This window comes from Cnephaeus nilssonii, assembly GCF_951640355.1.
Source record: "Cnephaeus nilssonii genome assembly, chromosome: 11".
NCBI classification, from domain to species: Eukaryota; Metazoa; Chordata; class Mammalia; order Chiroptera; family Vespertilionidae; genus Cnephaeus; species Cnephaeus nilssonii.
Genome location: NC_137082.1, coordinates 65,698,382 through 65,718,892, shown reverse-complemented (window position 1 = coordinate 65,718,892; position 20,511 = coordinate 65,698,382). Strand labels below are relative to the sequence as shown.

The window sequence follows — 20,511 nt, the reverse complement described above, 5'->3', positions numbered from 1 at the left end:
AGACTTGGAGGCACTTAGTAATACATACAGGGTATGCTGAGGCCAGATCTTGCTTGTCTAGAGGTTGTGAACCTTTGAGAGATTTTAGAAAAGTCCAAAGCATGAACCAAGACAGGCCATTTGTATGGAAAAGCCACTGGAAGCAGCTTGGATGAGCCTGCAAGTTGGGTGGGGCCAGGTTTCAGGGAATCACCATGTGGAGTTGATGGAGACTCAAATATAGTGCCTGCTTGCACTTCTGTCTGGGAGAAAGCCACCCCTCCAGACCTCCTGTATGTCCCTGGTCTTTTTTTTTTTTTTTTAACAAGTATTTCATGTTGCTTTCTTTTTTTTAAAATATATTTTATTGATTTTTTACAGAGAGGAAGAGAGAGGGATAGAGAGTTAGAAACATCGATGAGAGAGAAACATCGATCAGCTGCCTCTTGCACACCCCCGACTGGGGATGTGCCCGCAACCAAGGTACATGCCCTTGACCGGAATCGAACCTGGGACCCTTGAGTCCGCAGGCCGACGCTCTATCCACTGAGCCAAACCGGTTTCGGCATGTCCCTGGTCTTTCAAGCTGCTGCCCAAGCACTGGTGCTCAGAGGGAGTAAGTCTGTGCACAGGCCCTTTAAGAGGAACTTCCTTGGACTCTAGTAGCTCTCCATCTCACTCAGCCACAATCCCTGCTGGTTTTCACAGCCTGAAGTTATGGGAACTTCTCTTCCTAGCACTGGAACCCTGATGTGGGGCTTTGACCCTTTGCTCCTCAATGGGGACCTCCCCAACTGAAATAATCCTCCGGATTTTAACCACCACACGTTGGTATGGGACCAGCCCCTTTCACATCTGCATCCCTCCTACCAGTCTCAATGTGGCTTCTTTTGTATATCCTTAGATATAGGACTTCTGTTCAGCTAGATTTCAGGTGGTTCCCAATGATGGTTGCTCTGTAGTTTAGTTGTAATTTTGATCTGGTTATGGGAGGAAGCGAGTACCACATTTGCCTACTCTGCCATCTTGACTGGAAGCCCTGATGATTTTAAAGTCATAAAATCTGGCAGTAGGAGTTCAGTGGATGTGGATAATGAGGTGGTCCATGCACTGCCTGAGTGGAGTGCCTTGGAAATAACCAAGAGATAACAGCATATACAGTCCCCAGAGGAGGCAGGCAGACTCCCTCCCCCCACCTTCATTTGAGGACATCATCAAAGTTAGGGGACTGCCTGGGTCAGACGCCCCGCCCCCCCCCCCCCCCCCCCCCCCCGCACCTTGCCACCTGAGCTGCTGCGTAGGGGTAGGAACATCCACTGTGTCCCTCTGATCATTTGTTTTCTCCAACAAACCCTGTTTTCCAAACTTTTCCTAGTAAAATGAACAGAACATTTTTTCAGTTGGGCATCCAGTTCTCCCTTTAATGAAGCCTGGCATTGCTCAGAAAAAGGCAGGCAGGAAGGAGGCTGACATTCTCTACTCAGTGCCTGGCCATGCTAAGTGCTTGTTTAATTCTCCTGATGGTCTTGTGAGGGAGGCATTGTGATCCCCACTCTACAGATGTGCAGATAGAGTGGGGAGTAGGTCCCACCAAGTCCAAAGTCCTGTGGGAAACAGGTGGGGGCCCCTTTAATGGAGGTGAATTCTTCTCCCAGCACTAGTCTCTGTCTTTCAAGGCACTGGTGGGGCTGCTGGCTGGCTTCCTGCCCACCCTTCCAGGGGTCCCTGCACCCTGTGGGTCTATGAATGGGCCTCGCCATTCGAGGGGTCAGCAAGGCAGAGCAGATGACTGGGAAGGCAGGGGCCTCAGCCTTGACCTACAGAGCCCTTTAGCGTATTTTTACATACATTTCTTCATTTCACCCCCAACCTCCAGTGAGTTGGTGCCAGGTACAGAAATCGAGGCCCATGGAAACCCAGGAACGAGTTCATGGGAGGGCTGGAGCCTAAACCCAGGCCTCCAGACTGCACGTGGGCCACCTGTGTCACCAGAGAAAAGGGCTTCATAGTGGACAGTTGCAGAGTGCTTTCTCTATGCCAGGCAAGACCCCGAGTGTTCCGTACACATCTTCTCGTTTACTCCGTATTGCCCTCCGCGGTAGGTGTTGTTCAGATTATCTCCATCTTGCAGGTGAGCAAACTGAGACCCCGAAAGGATTGTCACTTCAACAATAAATAAGTAGTGTAAAAAAAGGGAGAATTGATGTTTTGGTTGAAGGGAAATTCCACTTTGTCACACCTGGACATGAATAAGCAGGCCCCGGCGTATAAACTCGGAGGAATTCTGCAGCGTTTTCATTTAAACTTTAAAGGGTTGCATATGCTTAATGGGAGCTGCCCTGCCTCCCAGGGCTGGATGCCAGGCAGGCCATCTGCTCCTGGGGCCAGGCCTCCCCCTCTGATAGTCACTGCCTTCTCCCAGAGCAACTGGCTCCTAATAGGCTGCAGCCATTAAACATGGCCCTGGAATAAGGTCTTCACTAGCCTTTTCTGCAACCTAATTTCTACCACTGTGGGTATTGCCGTGTCTGCATAAATGCCCTGTTCATTTTCTGCTGCTGTTGTTGATCGAGGTTGCGGAACGCCAGGGGAGGAACAGTAAGATGCCCTGGCCATGCAGGTTTCCCGCTCCTCTCTGTCCACAGCAGCCAGAGGGCCTTCAAAAAATCAGACCGGGTCCCTCCCCTGCTCCGCATCACCCTCTGTGCGGAGAACACCTCCTCCCAGCTTCTTGCTGCCTCCAGGGCCCCGCAGGCTCTGGCGGCCTCACCTCTCAGAGGTTGTCTAAGGCACCTCTGCCTCCCAGCAGCCTTCCTGACACCACGCCCTTTGTTCTGTGCCTGGGATGGGTGCACCTGCATTGCCCTGGGCGGGACCCTAAACCCAGACTGCTCTCATTCCCACCCATAGCTGTCTCTCTCAGCCTCCAGTTCTCAGCTGTAACACTTCAAGGTCTTCCCAGTCCATTCATCCAGTCCCAGTAAAGCCCCCTGTGGTATCCTCTCTTAGTGTTCATGGCACTGCTCACAATACACACTTCGTCATGTATTCTTTTCTGAGTACCTGTCTTTCCTATGAGGCTGTCAGCTGTGTGCGGGTGGGCGCAATGCTGTTTACCCATCTCTGTGTCCCCTGAACTTGGCATGTGATAAGCTTTGAGTCGGTATTTCTGGACAGTCTCAACCCAAGGGCTGTTGTTACCGCCATGCTGTTACTGCAGGCTCAGAGCGGCCAGGTGACTTGCTCAGAGCCACGTGTGGTGGTGCTGGGAATCAAACCACCCACCTGGCCTGTGCTCTCTGTTCACGGCCTCCCAGCGTCTGTGGTATTATTATCATCTAGGTTCCTTAGTGCTGAATGTTTTCAGAGCATAAATATAACCATGATGTCTGAGAAGCCCTAAGTGGTGGCCAGCATCCAGCGTGAATGTGGAAGTTCCACAGAAAGCCTTGATAGGGGGGTTCCCTGTCCCCACAGAGACAAGACATAAAGACACAGAGCTCAGGATGTGGCTGGCTGTGATGGCAACTAGGGGAGGAGCTGGAAGGTGCTGGGACTAGGGTGGGCCTGAGGGACTGCTGGTCAGGTTTAGACACAGAATGGGCATAAGCAGATGGTGGCTCCACTTACAAGAGGTGTGTGGGGAGAGAGACAGGGAGGTCTGACAAGGGGAGGGGGTGTCCTGGCCGGTAGGTGGCAAAGCAATGGAAAATCCTGGTGCCACCCTGCTTCCCAGGGCCCTTGCCCCAGGGCATAAGCTCCAACCTGGGAGACTACAGCGGGCAGAGGGGCCATACAGACACTCAACAAATCTTTACTAAGCTTCTATGCACCAGCATTTTTCCCAACGGAGAATACAGTTGTAAATGAGAGCGATGAGATCTCTGCCCTCACAGAACACAATCTAGGAGGCAAAATAAAACAGCACTGGATAAGTACCTTTAGACCAGCGGTCGCCAGCCGGTGGTCTGTGGACCACTGGAGGTCTGTGAGGTCCAAAAGGATGGCGACCGCTGCTTTAGACAGTGGCATGGACTGAAAAGACTGCTTCAACTGAAGTGGTCAGAAGAGGCCTGAGATTCAATGATGGTCAAAGCCAGCATGCAAAGATGGGGTTGGGAGCGGTGATCCCCAGAAGAAGCCCCTACAGATGGGAAAGGGCTCGCCAACCTGGGCTGGAGCAGGCTTGGACAGGCTTTCAAGGTGCCAATGGCATGCACTTCTTCTCAAATCCAAATTCAGTGACGGCACAGCAATAGCTTGAAATCAGCCGTCGTGAGAACATTTACACCATGGAAATTGGCAAACACTACAAATGGGGATCATTTCCTTCCCACATCTTAAATACTTAGCACATCCCGATTGGCATATCTGAGCATCAGCAAGGAGCCCAAAGCAGGGGGAGGAGGAAGGATATTGTCACAGAGCTTCAGGCTGTGCTTTGTGGCAGCAGACAAAATGTCTCTGAAGGGTTTCAAGCAGAGAGGTGACATGATTTGATTTTCACTTGGCCAAACAGATTCTACAAAACAAAGCCTCGTGTAGATAGGAGGAAGGGGAGATTGATTTATCAGAATTGGGGGCCAGGCAAGAGATGAATCCGGTAACTCAGGAGAACTGCCCCGCCTCCCCACCCCTTACAGCAGCAGCAGCAGAAGACCAGAAGGAGGCCAGTGGTCAGAGTGTGTGTCTGGAGATGCCTGACCTGGGTCTGGAGGGGAGAGGGGTCTGAGCCTGCAGGTGCTGCCAGGCCTGTGCAGAGAAGGGGGCCGAGGCCTCTGCACCTGCAGTGGGATGGCCATGTCACTCTCTTTCATTCCCAAAGGGATGGCAGCAGCAAGCTGCAGAGGCCTCTGCCTCTTACGGGTAGAACCCATGGTCTACCCAGCATGTCCCTTAGGGAGGTAAGTGGTTTCAAAGTGGCTATAAGTCTCCATACCAACATGGCTTCATTCTCGCCACTGGCAAGTTCCATGTGGCATCTGAGCAGCATCGTCACCCAAGTTGCATATGGTGACGAAAGCAGGTGCCTCTCGCCCCGGCCAGTTGGGCTCAGTGGATAGAGCGTCAGCCTGAGGACTGAAGGGTCACAGGCTCCATCCCTGGCCCCAGTCAGGGTGCATGCAGGAGACAACCAACGGATGTGTCTCTCTCACATCGATGTTTCTCTCTGTCTCTCTCCCTCCCTTCCACTTCTCTAAAAATCAATGGGAACATATCCTCGGGTGAGGATTAACAGAAAAAAGAAAAAAAAAAAAGAAAAAAGAAAAGAAAAGCCGGTGCTTCTCCACATCGACTGCACATGCTGGAGACCTGACCGGCATGGCTCAGTGGTTGAGCATCGACCTATGAACCGGGAGGTCATGGCTCGATTCCCGCGTTGTGGGCTGGGGAACTTTCCCACCCCAGGCCCATTAAGCCCAGGGGCTCTTCTGCCGGTGGGACTCGGCCCCAGCATGTTACAAAGCTCTCTGGGTGATTTCAAGGTGCGGCCCACATTGAGAACCACTGGATCAGAAGAATTTCTGTAGAGTAAGAGGCCAAGTATTTTTCCACATCTTGCCTAGGGGATGGACTCTATTGACAGGCAATTCCTGGCACGATGACAATGCCTGGTGCTATTCCGTTGGACGTTGAGTGAAACCCCAAAGTTCTCCTCCACCACGTTGGACCCTGATGGTAACGAGAGGCTAACTTTTGCATGACTGGCTTAATCACTTGTCCGTTTGCATTAACTGGGGGCTCAGCTAATACAGCAGCTGTTGCAATTCCCAAAGGTTTTAACGTGCCGGGCCTCCCCTTCAGGAGGTGCAGCCCCTTTTGCGGGTCGGAGATGATGACTAGGTTCCAGCCCGTGCTCTCTGTGCTCTCAGTCGCTGAGAGGACTCCCATCAGCCCATCTCAGAAGTGTCAAGGGGGCAGGTATAACCAGGCGGCTGGGTATCCCATGGAGTGATGAAGAGGGTGTGAAATGTTTCTCTTGTATTTTTGGGAAAAGAGCAGGGAGGATAGATGTCAAAGGAAAGTGAGGTTAACGCTGGTACGTTGTGCTCTGCGCAAAGAATAAAGCATGTAGCGTGGTGAAACAAAGCCATGCTGTCCTGGCCCTCACACCCTGGCAGAGAGGAGTTGTCAAAAGAACACAGGCTGCCTGGCCGGCATGGCTCAGTGGTTGAATGTCGAGGTCACGGTTTGATTCCCAGTCAGGGCACATGCCTGGGTTGTAGACTCGATCCCCAGTGTGGGGCTGCAGGAGGCAGCCGATCAATGATTCTCACTCATCATTGATGTTTCTCTCTCTCTCCCTCTCCCTTCCTCTCTGAAGGGAATAAAAAGTATTTTTTTTAAAGAAAGAATACAGGCTTTTGAAAAAAAGGTGTTTATTCACTCAACACAGATTCTCCGGTCCCTGCTCAGTGCCACTCGACTGGAGTACTGTTCTGGGGTTTGCAATTCTGGCCTCTTGAGCTGACCGCAATGTAGAGGAGACGAGCCAGTAAATGGCCAATTGTGCTGTGCAGTGAGGGTCCAGTGCAGGTCAGAACGGTCCAAGGGAGGGAGGCCACCCCAGGTGGGATGGAAGAGAGGCCTTTCTGAGACCCGAGCCTGAGAAGCAGCCCTGGGAGAGCTGGCAGAGGGCCCTCCAGGGAGAAGGGTTGGCAAAGCCAAGCCCTGAGCTGGAAAGAACCGGGTACTGCTGAAGAAAGGCGGGGAAGCCCCTCCTGAGGACAGGGAGGTGAGCCGGGGAGGAGTCCAGAGGAGGGGCGGGGCAGGCAAAGGACAAGGTGACTTGTATTGAGCCCACTAGCGGCCTGAAAGCTGGTGCCGACATGCTCCGATCTACCTTCACCAACTTGCCGCGTGACTTGGGCAATTAACTTCTCAGATTTCCACTCTCAACTGCGAAGAAGATAAAGCATGAGGTGATTTTAAGGATTAGAATTCTCGTATATGGAGTTAACAGAGGAACTGACACATAGTAAATGCTCAATAAAATGGCAGCTACTGTCCTCCTCCTCCTCCTCCTCCCTCCATCTCATGTGCACAAATTGGATGGGTGTGTATCACAGCAGCCACTCCTTGCTCGAGGGGACTCTAACCCGTCATGGGTTATATGTGAAGAATATGAGTCTTGACAGTTGTATATTTAAGAATCTAAATCCCCTCTCGTTAAACTCCACCGCTGCTGGGCTGATGCCAGCCAGTGTAAACACTGGGGTGAACCATGTGTAATGGGCGCTGCTGTTTGTGTCCCAGGGTGCTCATGCCTCTTTGAAGGCTTTCCTGGGTGACTGAGACCCCAGCCAAGCTCTGGTTCTAGCTCCAAAGGCTTCTACTGCACAGATCTTAGGTGCAAAATATAGCTGTTCATTTTAAAACCTCACAACCTTTGTCATTCATCCATCCATTCAGCATTCGCAGAGTGCCCACCATGAGCTCAAAACTATGCTAGAAACTAAAGAAAAATAAGGGAAAATGTCCTCAAGAAGGCTGTAACCGGTGGTGGAGGTAGGTAGAAGGCAGCTGTCACCACTCCTGTGACAGAGGATTACAGATGCCCAGAGCAGAGACTAAGACAGCCTTTTGGAGGCTGTAAGATCTCTCTCAGAGGGGAACCTTAAGGCTCGGTCTTGAAGGAAGGGGAGGAGTTTGCCAGATGGAGAAAGAGGGAGGAGAATAAAAGGTGTACACATAATACAAATGCCAGCAGCCTGGGGAAGAATGAATGTGGAAGTACAGTCATTCCACACGGAAATGGAAAAAGTTGTATGGGTTCTTCTCATTGCCAGTGACAGGCAATCCAGTGCCCTCACCAACAACAAAAGGCAGGATGGGGGAGAAGGCTGGCTTCACATCGAGCTGGATTCAGGGCTCAAATACCATAGGACTTGGTGGCCCTCCTTTACATGGTTCTCTTCTGTTGGGTCAACTCATAGTTCAGTTTGGACCAGACGGCTGGGGCCATTCTAGCCCACAGGCCAAGGCTGCAGTCTAGTGGGAAAATGCAAATGCCTTCTCCTGACCATCTCAGTCAAAGCTCTGGGATCGGCTCTGATTGGACCCAGTCAGCTTGGCTTGAGCCACGTGCCTGCGCCTGAGCCAGTCACTGTGGCCTGATCACAGAGCACCCTGATTGGCTTAGGGCTGGTCCAACTGGGCAGTGTGGCTAGGGAGGAAACCAGCACCTATGGAGGGCCTGCCATGTGCCAGGCTCTGTCTGGCATGTTGACATCATTAGCACCTGTAGCCCTCACCACCCCTCTCCAGAGGAAGAGACTGTTATTACTCTTTTATGGTGAAGAAATGATGCTTTAAGGATGGGTACTTTGCCTGAGAGCTCACAGGATCTGGACTCCATTCTGTGGGACCCTGATCAGCGTTCTAAGAGCAATCCCCTCTCACTTATTGATGCATGTAGTCTGCCATCTGGTCTTTGACTTGTGATGTCATGAAAACTCTGGACTGCTTGAGCTGCAGCCTAACGACCTACCGCCTTCCTGACCCAGCTCCCCTCTCTTCCCTGCAGGGGCCTCGTCTTTGTGTCCCATGGAGCCGGGGAGCACTGTGGCCGCTATGATGAGCTGGCTCAGATGCTGGTGGGACTGCAACTGCTGGTGTTCGCCCATGACCATGGTGAGTACCCCCAGGGCCGCAGGGCTCAGGGCCCACGATTCTGGCCAGTGCCTGACAGTTTGGGGGTGTAGAAAGGTCTAGTCTACCTTATCTCCGTCCTTCTTCCTCCTCAACTATTTTCTTCTGATTCTTACAGTGAAACTTGGAAAGTACATCCTCCATGGGATGTTTCTAAGTTTAAAAAAAAAAGCATAGTATCTAAACAAAAAGCATGTCTGACCAGCGGTTTCTGTTGAGTTTGGAATTGAATGTAGGCTACTTAGGAAACTCCACTGAAAAACCAAAGTGGAAATATGTTTATATAAGAACTTGCCCCAGGCCAAGTAATCCTCTTACATTTATAGAGCGCTTTCTGTACAAAATGAGCCCTGGTTGTCTCCCAGGGGACTTCAAATGGATGTGGTGCGTCAGTGCCAGTACCGTTTAAACTCTGTTTTAACCACAAGAGCTTTAGAAAGCATTTCAAACCAGGAGAATAGTAAGTCTCGAAAGACCATATTGGTCACAAGAAAACCCCAAACACACACACACACACACACACACACACACACACACACACTTATATACACACATACACACACGTCTCCAGGCTGAGTCTTTGCTTCTTTGTCATGCAACGGAATCCACAATAACCATCAAAATGTATTGTTCATTGACTAAGTCAGTTTGTAGTCCCTTAATTATCTCTGTGACATTCTCCATGGCTGGGAAGGCTCCCAATATAGATCTTTCTTTGCCCAACAGCTTTTAAAAGGAACATTGTCATCCTGCACTCCTGTGCGTTGTCAGCAGCATGCTGCTGGACCCTGCACCCCAGACAGCACAAGGGCTCAGACACAAGCATACCTGGGTCCAAGTCCCCACTGGACTGCGATTCCACGCTGTGCTATCTTGGAGACCTTGTTTAGCCATTGCAAGCCTTCAGTTTCTCATCCACCAAAATGGGCAAGGTTGGGCTATCACACAGAAAGGGCTGTGGTGAGATAATGCATGTAGAGGGCCCAGCAGAGTGGGGTGCCTTCTTCCCCTTTACTCTGTTCTCTCTGAGACCCCCTGTAGCCACAATGCAGACCAGCTGGTGTTCTGTGTATCCAAATGGGGGACTCCAAGGCTCTTAGCAGAACCAGCTAAGCTGAGGCTGGGAGTCAGGGGTGCTGCCCAGAGCTGGGTCATCTGTCAGGCCTGCAGAGGCTGCTGTGAAACTAGAATGAAACGATAGATACAGCTGCTAACAAGGGCTTTGTTGCTGGTTTCTATAACACAATTTGTAGAAAAACAGGTTTCTATAAATCTGATGCTAACTAGATTTTAAGTTAAATCTTGTTTAATTAATTACAATTTAATTTTATTGTTTAGACAGGAATCTCGAGACACTCTTATTATGTCAGTCTGGCTGTGTTTCTCAGCATGCCTGACAGATTGACACAGATTGGTACTCAGTATCTCATTTAACTGTGCTTTCCATTTTCACCTTAGAATTTTACAGGTTGACCTTATGGGCAGGAACAGCTTGCCAGAAATGAGAATTACAATTCCTGACTTTTATTGAGTGCCAACTGCACACCAGGCTCTGTTCTAAGCATTTTCATACATTATCTCTGATCTCTCATAACAATGAATATTCCAGCCTCATTTTAGAGGTGAGGATTCTGAAGCTGGGTAGCCAGGGGAGCCCATTGTCATTGCACCAAAGCACACACACCAGTCCTGGCAGTTTGACTGTATGCAACAGAAACCTGCAGGTAGTAACTTAACAAATACATTTCATGCTACTCGAAGTCTGCGGGAGACACGAGACTGCCACCATGCCGTCCATGCCCAAGGTTCCATCTGCAGTTTTGCTCGGCTGTTCTCAGCTTGTGGCTTTCATGCCTAGGGATGCCATTTCCTCCTTGTGTTCTAAGCAGGAAGGAGACACAGAAGCAACACAGAGGAAAGGGCTGGGCTCATACGAGGAAAGCAAATATGTCTTGCAGCTCCGGGGCATATTCCAGCTGCATTTCATTTGCCAGCACTGCACAGCATGGCTACCCCCAAGCTGCAAGGGAGGCAGAGAAATCTAATTTGTTAACTGTGTATTTGCAGATGCAAACAAAACAAGGATTCTGTGAGAAAGAAGTAGAAAATGCACATTGCTAGTAGTCATCTTGTCCTCTGCCACACCACACTCCAAGTTTATCATTTAAGAGGGCATTTCTCAACCATTTCTACTTTCTATGTTTTCTAGGTATAACAGCTAACTCACAGAATCATGTTTCTATCTTATCCATCCCCATGTTCTTTCACAATGTTTTGTTGCGAAGGTTATTATTAGCATCCTCAGCAAGGAGTGGTTCAATTTCCTAATTAGGTGTAATGCAAAGAGAAATGCAAGGACTTAGAAACTGCTATCCTCATGGTCCAGTGACCTGTCTTCACCAGAAAAATCAAACAGCCTCTATTAAGTGCTGAGCTTTGTTAGAGTATTTGTTGCCCTGAGTGGTAACTATTCCTTTGTGGTGGAAGCAGCAAGCTCCTGGCAGACAAAGACTGTCTTACTGTGTCAGTGTTAGCTACTCTCTCTACCCCCACCATCTTCTCATCTGCTGTGTGGGGCCCAGGACTGAGCAGAGAGTCGAGGCATCACCATTGGTTGTTGAATGAATGAAGGAGTTCGTGATCCAACATAGATCAGATCAGAAATGTCTCAGATATCAGCAGTAAAGTAAGTGTCCACATTCACAGGGCACGATTAGGTCTCATCTTGTGGAGAGGATCCTGCAGAGTGGCCACCGGAACTCCGAGTCTGGTGGCCAAGGTTGGGGCAGGGGCAGCAGTCAGGTGGAGCTAGACAGTGATGTGGAGAGAGGCTGGAGCAGAGGTGGGGTACAGCACCTCAGAGATACGGGGCTTTCCCAATGCCTGGAGGGCTGGCACGGTGGCTGGGTCTTGTTGGGTGAGTAGGAGCTTGCTAGAAGAAGAAAGGGTGTGTGTGGAGAGAGGCACCCATCCCTGAGAGCTCTGGTTCTCACATTGACTGCCCATTGAAAAATACAGAGGCGTCTTGAAAAACACTGATGCCTGGGGGCCCTCTCTCCACAGCGATGGATTTCTTGGGGCTTTGGTGTGGCTGGAACATCGAGGCTTTTGAAATCACCCAAGGCTGAGAACCACGATTCTAGGCACAAGAGGTCATAGATTGAAAAGCTGGATATACCAGATCACATGCTTATGCCCTATTCAGGTAGAAATCCCCACAGGAGGGTTAGGCAGACCCTGAGGTTTAGGAACAGAAACCGAGGGGAGCCCCTGCTGGCGAAGCTCGGGGCCCTGTGGTAAGTCCCTTTGGACACTTGGAGCTTGTGGAGGCATTTATGCCAGGAGAGAGGGTGGCTGCTGGAAGCAGCGAGGGCCACCAGGGGTCTTTTGGAACCATCGGGAGACCATTTGGATCCAGGGCAGGGCCCAGCGAGGAGGAGGCATGAAACAGAAGTGGGGTTGCTGCGGCGACTTCTGAACAGGTGGAAACCACAGCGGCTGGGATTTTCTGTGCCGTTCTAAATATAACACTGGGTGGTGGCTCTCAGCACCCAGCCCCTCAGTCGCCACCTGCTCTTGGTGACTCACTGGAAACCCCTCGGCCTTCCTGGCAAGCAGATTCGGCAGTGCGACCCCGGGAGAGGGGCGAAGGAGGCCATGTGGGTGGAGGGGCGGTGGGCGGCAGGCCCCAGGTGACGAGGCTGCTGGCCAGGTCACCCCTCCCGGTGAGCAGCCCCCTAACTGTGCAGTGGCCCACTTAAAATGACGTTTGCTGGGACTGGACTTGGTCTGTCTATATTTACAAAGTATAAAAGAGTAACTGTCAACTGATTAACAGTGAATTAATTATTTGCAAATATTTGAGGGAAAGTGTTAAAGGAAGTTTATTTTGGTTTTTGTTGTTTTTTGATGGCTTAGGCGCATTTTATTGGTTTTCTTTCAGAGATCTTTTAAAACTATGCTGGGGTATGTGAGAAGAGGAATTTCTGAGCGAATGTTTGTGGGTGGCAGGTATGCCTGAGTAACCTGGGAGGGGGCCTACCCTGGCCAAAAAAGGGTATTCAGGGCATTCTGGGGAGAGAGATGATGTATGTGTTCCCCATGCAGGGAGACAGGTTTGAGTCAAGGTACTTGCTGGGTCTATTCTGAAATAGATTGCCACCAGTAACAGTAATATATTCTTTCGTTTGAAATGTTTGAAAATTATGTTAACCATTTTTCTTGTCTTAGTAAATATGAGAATGAAAATCTTAGAGTGAGTAGCCCTTTTGATGCTTCAGAAGGCCCAAGCCCAGGACGGGGCGGGGGCGGGGCGGGGGAAGGGGCGGGGAGCTCTCTGCAGGTGCCTCAGGCGTCAGGCCTGGGGTGTGCCTGGATCCCTTTTCGGTCTCTGTGGTTCCCTCCCTCGCCTCCCCATGCCTGCTTGATTCATAGTTAGACACACCCAAACCTTCCCTCTTGATATGACCCTTTAACATGAGTTTATTTGGTCACTTGCTTCTTTTTTTAATAAAGCAGATACTTCCATGAGTCTTAGTTTGATCATCTGTAAAATAAGGATTAAAAAAATAACAACAACAACAACAGTAATAAGATTACATTGTGGTTGTGGGATGAAGTGGGAGAAAGAAGGGTTCTCATTGTTCCTGGAAGGCGTGTGGAAACCCACATGGCTGGGCGTCACCCCAGCCTGTCGGATACTCTTGGGCAAATTCGAAGGAGTCCAGGATCACCACAGGCATTTCTTGTGTAGAATCTACATCAGGTGTAGTGTAGATGTAGTCCAAACTGGAAATGTACGATTTGCAATAAGCAGATTCAGCATTCCATATAGCGGATACTACAGGAGAACCTACTCTGTGTAGGGTTTGTACTGGGTGTGGAATATGGAAATGATGCAGGCGCAGGCACTGCCTCCAAGAACCCAGTACAACGAGGGGGACGGACATGCTTTAAAAGTACAGAGAGCAGAGGAGCTCATTCCAGGGCCCCGGTGGGAGTGTGCAGGGGGTCACCTTGGGGAGAGAGTCTCCCTTGGGGAGTGATCATCCAGAAAGTCTTCAGAGGACATGATACTTGTGACCTTGGACAAGTCACTGCTCCACACTGAGCCTCAGTTTCCCTACCTGAGTCATAGTATCTACGTGCTGAGGATTATATGAGTGTGGCACCTGCTGGGCACATAGTAGGTGTTCAGTAAATACCTGTGCCGCCCTCCTTTGCCTCCGTTTCCATCTTTTCCGCAGCAGGCTGCTCACGCTTCCCATTTTATTTCATCCGATAGCACTTCAGCCCGTAGTGGGGCCACTCTGGCCCATGTCGCTGTCACAGAAGCAGCCTCTTTGCCAGCATCTTGGGGCTTCCCTCTGATGACGTTTGGAGCAGTCACCCCTGGCTTCCTACCCAATGTTGATTTCATTTTTACAAATGTTTAGAAAATGACTGCTGTGAAGATACACAGAGTGTGCCGAGTGATTCACGTGTGACTCAGGCACGTTTGTAGTCCGAGTCCTGTCTCATGCGTTAGTGTTGGGGGCTTTGAACGCCAAGTGGATGCTCCTGGAATCCCAGAGCCGTCTTTTCTCTGGTCTAGATGTTTGCACGCCCGTTCTCCAGACTGGGAAGCCGAGGAGAGGCACGCGGAGGAGGCGGGCCGTCTGGGGTTCTTCCCGCCCCAGCTCTGCAGCCCCGGAGCCCGTGCTCTGCCTCTCTGTGAAGGCAATGGGGCTGCTCTTCCTCCCGGCGCTTCCTGAAGCCCGGGGAGTCTGCTGCATGGCCAGAGGTTCTCAAAGGGAGTGTGCTCTCCCCAGTCCCTCCTCTCTCCTGTCCCTCCCTCCCTCTCCTTTCCTCTCTCTAAAAAATGTTAAAAATATTTTAAAAATAAACAATATGCACCTGGCTTAGGTAACAATTACCTTCGATTATTATTTTCCATCTGCAAATATTGAATATTTTCCTGAAGACATTCAAGTCGGGTGGATCGGGCTTCTGTCCTCGGTCACTCTCAGGGACACACAGAGTTTCCCAGCACACACAGAGGCCAAGCGGAGGAGAATGACCTAGCACAGCTGCCCAGGGTGAGAGGCAGAATCAGGAGCCACCGCCTGGGTGCAAGTCCCAGCTCCCCCACTCACCACTGCAAAGGCAGGGCGAGGCCCTGACCCCAGGGCTTCTGTTTCCTCCCTGTGAGGTGGGGATGGGGTCATGTACCTGGATGTGGAGTGCCTGTGGCTACCATCCGTAAAGCCCTTCGGACAGGACCTGGTCCAAGGGAGCATTTCAGCACATGGTGCCTATTCTGATACGCACACTCCTAACTGAAGCTAAGGCATGAGCATAATCATGGTCACGTATTAGTCGCCCACGAGCAGGAAGCCGCCATAAACCTTCAAGGAAGGCCTGTCTTCGCACTTTAGGGTGTGGGGGCAGGTGCTGGATACGAGGTCCCACCAACCATGTCAGGTTTGGGCCGGGACTCCAGGTTCCCAGGGGCCGGCCCACATGTGGGGCTTCCAGGCTTGCTGCCCTTGGTAAATTAACATTTAAAATAACTCTGGCTGCAGATGAACCATGAACGGAGCTACTCACATTTTTAAACAGGTAGAGCCAAGGCTGGCTGCGTTTTAGCATGTCCCCCAGAGAGTCTGCATGGCTGTGGGGCCCACATGGAACGCTCAGGCCTGGAATCGGGGGTGGGGGGGCGTGGGGGGAGAGACTGCTGGGGGAGGAGCCTCCTCTGTTTGTGAACTGGAGCCGTTTTGAAGTCCGAGCTGAAATAGCATGTGACCAGGAAATGTCTGACCCACAGAGAACTAAAAATAAGTGACTGTGATGCTGCAAACTGCCAGGGCCGCAGGAGAGCGCGGGAGAGGGGAGTGGGGCCTCCTCACGCTGGAAAAAGGAACCTCATTATGGCAGACAAGCTGCTTCCCAAGCCTCGGGTGGCAATTTTGTTTTATCTTTTTTATTGAATTTATTGGGGTGACACAGGTTAACAAAATTATACAGGTTTCAGGTGCACAATTCCACACACATCATCTGTACACTGTCCTTCCATCACCATTTATCCCCCCTTTACCCTCCTCCACCTCCCCCCTGCGCCCCCCGCCCCCCGGCAATCACCACACTGTTATCTGTGTCTGTGAGTTTTTCTCTTTTTTGTGTGTCATTTTTGCTCAATCCCTCCACCCCCACCCCACCCCCACCCAGCTCCCCAGCACCTCCCCACAGCTGTCAGCCTGCTCTCTGAGTCTGTCACTATTTTGCTTGTCAGTTTATTTTGTTCATTAGATTCCACATATGAGTGAAATCACATGGTACTTGTCTCTCTCTGACTGGTTATTTCACTTAGCATAATGCTCTCCAGGTCCTTCCATGCTGTCCAAAGGGTAAGATTTCCTTTTTTTTTTTTTTTTTTTTTTTTTTTTTTACAGCTGAGTAGTATTCCATTGTGTAAATGTACCACAGCTTTTTTATCCACTCGTCTACTGATGGGCACTTGGGCTGCTTCCAAATAATGGCTGTTGTAAGTAACGCTGGAGTGAACATAGGGGTGCATATAGTCTTTCAGATTAGTGTTCCAGGTTCCTTCGGATAAATTCCTGGGTCATTATGCAGTTCCATTTATAATTTCTTGGGGAAACTCCATACTGTTCTCCACAGTGGCTGCACCAGTCTGCATTCCCATCAGCAGTGTACTAGGGTTCCCTTTTCTCCACGTCCTCGCCAGCACTTGTTATTTGTTGATTTCTTGATGGTAGCCATTCTGGCAGGTGTGAGGTGATACCTCATTGTGGTTTTAATGTGCATCTCTGTGATGATGAGTGGCATAGAGTAACTTTTCATGTCTGTTGGCTCTACTGGCTATTTTAAAATGGACGTGATACCAACTTGGAAATCATAAATCACCAGCTACCCATGCATGACCCGCACCCTTCCCGAGTGTTTCCACAGCCTTCATTAACGTCTTTTCCGAAAGTCGCTTCCAAGGCAGACCTGACTGTCGCCTTCATTCCAGAGGAGGGAGAGCAGGCGGGGGTGCAGGGCCAGGGTCAGAACCCCAGGCCACCGCCCTGCGAGCCGCTTCCCACAGCCTTGGCTTCTCCTCTGTTCGTGGTAAAAGGAAAGACGGAAAGGCCACCCGCGGGACCGGCTCCCAGCACAGTGAGATCTCACTGGCAAGGCCCTGAGAGGCCGCACATGTTTAACCTGGACATTCAAGAATGAAGATCGCTGTGTGTGAAGGCCGGGCAAGTCTGAGCTGGGCGGGGCCGGACACGCAGGGACCACGGCATCCTGCGTGCTGTGTGCTGGACCCTCTGGGCCGGTTCCTCGTCTGCAAACGATGAGACCGATACCTCCATCGTCGACTGTTCGAGTGAGCAACTTACTGTAACACGCGCAGACAGCGCTTGGCATGGGTGTGAAGGCCGTGCGCAGTCTGCTTCAGGCCCTTCCACACGGTGTGGCTGCAGAAGTAGCCCCTGAGGCGCACGGTGAGGTCCTGCGCTGTAAGCAGAGGCTGGGCAGCGGGTGGCACTGCCTGCTGGAGATGGGGGAGCCCTGGAGAGGCCCCCATTCCCTCGCAGCATCTCACCCCTGTCCTGAGCCGAGCCAGCAACCCAGCGCTGTGGCTCTAAGAAGACAGCCCGTGGAAGAAGCGGTGTGCCTGGGGAGCTGCAGAAAGCAGATAGTCTGGGCACCAGCTCCCCAGGAACTCCCTCCCACACCCAGGTCTCTCACAGCACAGTCGGCCACAAGACACCCCCTGACCGTAAGCACCCCCAGAGCAGTGCCCAAGGCTGGTTGATCTCTGCATCCGCCCAGTACCTAGACAGTGTAGCTGCTCAGCGGATATCTGGTGAATGATGAGGCATTTGATAAAGAATGGTGGTTTCTCTGGGTTTTCCCTAGTTCAGACTCATGAATCATGTCTATGTGTGTATGAATTTGGCCTGGAGGGCGGACCCTGTTAAAGAAAATAAAATAATGCTTTCCCGCCTGGGAAAATCCATCATTTCTGTGCTAGGAATTATTTCCGCTGATCACCTCCATTTAATCCTTTCAGCAATGTGACAAGGTGGGGTGCGGGGAGGGGGGGGGCACTTATTGAAGGCGCAAGCTCAGAGATGCAGAGTGACTTCCCCGAAGCTGCACAGCCGTCAGGATGGCAAAGCTCTATTCAAATCCCCACACTCTTCCACCTCACTAGCATCTTCATTTCTGGAAAACGGCTTTGGGGTGGGGTGCGGCAGGCTGCGTCGGACCAGCAATGCCCCTCTGCTGTGTGCCTCCGAACAGCTGGCTCGGAGCACAGTCCCCAGGCAAGTGGCCCTGGGGTTTCTGCATCATCGAATCGACAGAAGAGCCAGAGCAGCTCCAGGATTCGCTTGGGACATATAGTCTGCTGGGGGTGCATGCCCGCTCCCCACCGCACCTTCTGCCAAGCCTCTGCTCAGAGATACTCTGCCTCCCAGAGGTGGCACCCAAGCCCAGCCAGGGGACAGACACAGGGCCAGGGCCGACTCCAGGAGTGGAACACCGTCCTTTACCCAATTCCTCGGCGTCCCCACCGGCAGAGACAGTGCCGTGTGCCCCGTGCTAACCTCACCCGGGAGCCTCACGGGGATCGGATCCCCGTTGTCAGGTCACGCCCAGCCCGAGGCAGAGGGGCTCGGGCTCCTGGCCTGGTCCACTTTTTCTGGCTGTGTGGCCAGGACTAGTCAGTTTACCCTTGTTAGCCTCAGTTTGCCCATCTGTCTGCTGGGCCCGAGGCTTCCCCTAGAAACCTTATATCAAAGAAAACCCAGTAAACTCTGTGCAATAAACTTAGCCCCCCCCCCCCCCCCCGCTCTGCTTTTGTTTGAAAGGCTGTGCTCACTTCAAAGAGCCCTCTCTCTGTACCACGCCACTAGCTTCCTTTCTTCAGTGCAGAAAACCAAGTCTGCTAGGCAGGGCCTGCGGGCAAAGGCGGCGAGGCAGGGGCCAGCTGTCTCCCCCAGAGTGGAGGAGAAGTGCTGGGTCATTGAGCACCACAATAGCAGTCATTTCTTTCCCCCGCTTATTGTGCAGATGTCACCCGATTGTAAAATCTCTGAGGGCTTATTCAGTGGAAACTTCTTTTACCGAAAAGCAGAGGAATCATGCTCAGTACTTTATCCGAAGGCCAAGGGACAGATTCCAAGGCTGCTGGGGGGAATGAGGGAGGAGGTGCTGGGCTGATCTGAGGCAGGTCAGCACCCCCCCTCCCGCCCCCCCCCCTCCCGCTTCCTCCCAGCTGACCCACAGACCAGAAGCTCCTGAGGTCCGTCCGCAGGCTCTCTGGGCTACAAGCATCTCGATACAATGGCACCATTTCTATAAACAAAAGCCTCTCCCAGCAGGAAAGTGCCCGGATATGTGAGAACACGCCCATGGCTAAGATTTCTAAATGACCACAGGTAGACACAGACGACACTTGAGACAGAAAGGTGAACCTGACCTTCGCTGGACACCTGCTGTGTGCGGGTCACAATGTGGGAGTTTTGTCACACCTCCATGTGTGTGACAGGGGCCAAGAGACAGGTGACGGAGGTCCGGAGAGGCGGAGACGTTGGCCAATCACCCGGTGGCAGAGCGACAGGTGTGAGAGCTGCCTGACCCGTGTGTTTCAGCCGCTGCGGACACAAACAGGGAACTGTTTGTTTGAAAGAGCCGTTGAGAGCCCCCTAGACTGGTCCTCCCCTGCAGTGATAACATTCGCAACTTACAGCTGGTACATTTCTGCACATTTTCAAGAGTGAGATTTCCACTTTAGCAAGAGCTTTTTCATTGGCAGCATACGTGTTCTGCTCTGTTCTGTGTTTTGTTTTGTTTCCCACAAAATATATCTTTAAAGGTTTTCTTAAAGAGCAAGAAAGAAAAGGAAATTGTAAGGGACTTCCCCTGTTCTCCTTGCTACACACAGCAGAATCGTCAAGAAAAGAGACGGACACTTTTACACGAGTCACAGGGCACCACCTTTACAGCTTGGTCCTGGCACAGACCATCTGTACCGAATATGTGTTTTATTACCTGGACTCTCTTTTGTATGTTGGTGTAATTATTAAAGACACTTTCTGTCACTACTGTTAGTGGAAAACCAGAGTCACTTCCCATAAACAGAGAGTAACTGGCAGAGACTGCTGTTTGCCTACCCAACGTCCGTTCTCTCCCTTCTTTTGAGTAACTTAGGCCTGATTTTATTCAGATCGGCAATGTACCCAGCAATGTACCTATCTCCCACCTTCCCTAATAATCAGGTGTGGCCCTGTGACTAAGTTCTAGCCGTTAAACTATAAGAAGTTGATAGAAGGAACTTCCAGAAAGTCTTCATCAGAAGGGAGGCACCATTTCTGGTGTCTGAAATGTAAGTGGGATGTAATGACTGACGCTAGCAGCCCTCTTGGACCAAGAGGCGCACTTGAGGCTGGATGCTCTAAGGGAGGCAAAGCACTCCTCCCTCCTTCCACAAACAGCAGAGTTTTAGCTTTGGCTGTTTCTTGTTCCAGGTCATAGCGGCTCATGAGAAGTGGAATTATTTGCGTTAAGGTTTACCTTTTGCTTCTCTTCCCTGAGGCTGGGCAGCATGTAAGGGGCCTCCCCGGGCAAATGCGCTGTGCAGGCTCAGAGAGCGCCCGAGCGGCTGACAGCCCTGACTTTGGCATAGTCCCTCCCAGACGACATAGATGGGTGACAACTCAAACTGGGTGCCACTGCCCAAAGGTCTGAGGAGGCCAACAAACACGTATAAAAACAAACAAAAATGTTGCATTTCCCCTCACTTGGGCTCAAGGTGAAGTTTTAAAAACAGAATGCACAAACAGTTGAGGAAATGTTTCCATCCAAAGTGTGTGGGATGTG

At 51.2% G+C, this 20,511-nt stretch overlaps 1 protein-coding gene across 4 annotated transcripts in view; it reads left to right on the top strand.

The window, feature by feature from the left end:
- The window catches only part of MGLL (monoglyceride lipase), a 98,888-nt gene that overhangs the window by 30,739 nt on the left and 47,638 nt on the right, over positions 1-20,511 (top strand). For all 4 annotated transcript variants that reach the window (XM_079783855.1, XM_079783856.1, XM_079783854.1 and 1 more), the window contains exon 3: positions 8,507-8,613. In XM_079783855.1, coding sequence (XP_079639981.1) covers positions 8,507-8,613 — 107 coding nt within the window. The remainder of the gene's footprint in view (positions 1-8,506; positions 8,614-20,511) is intronic.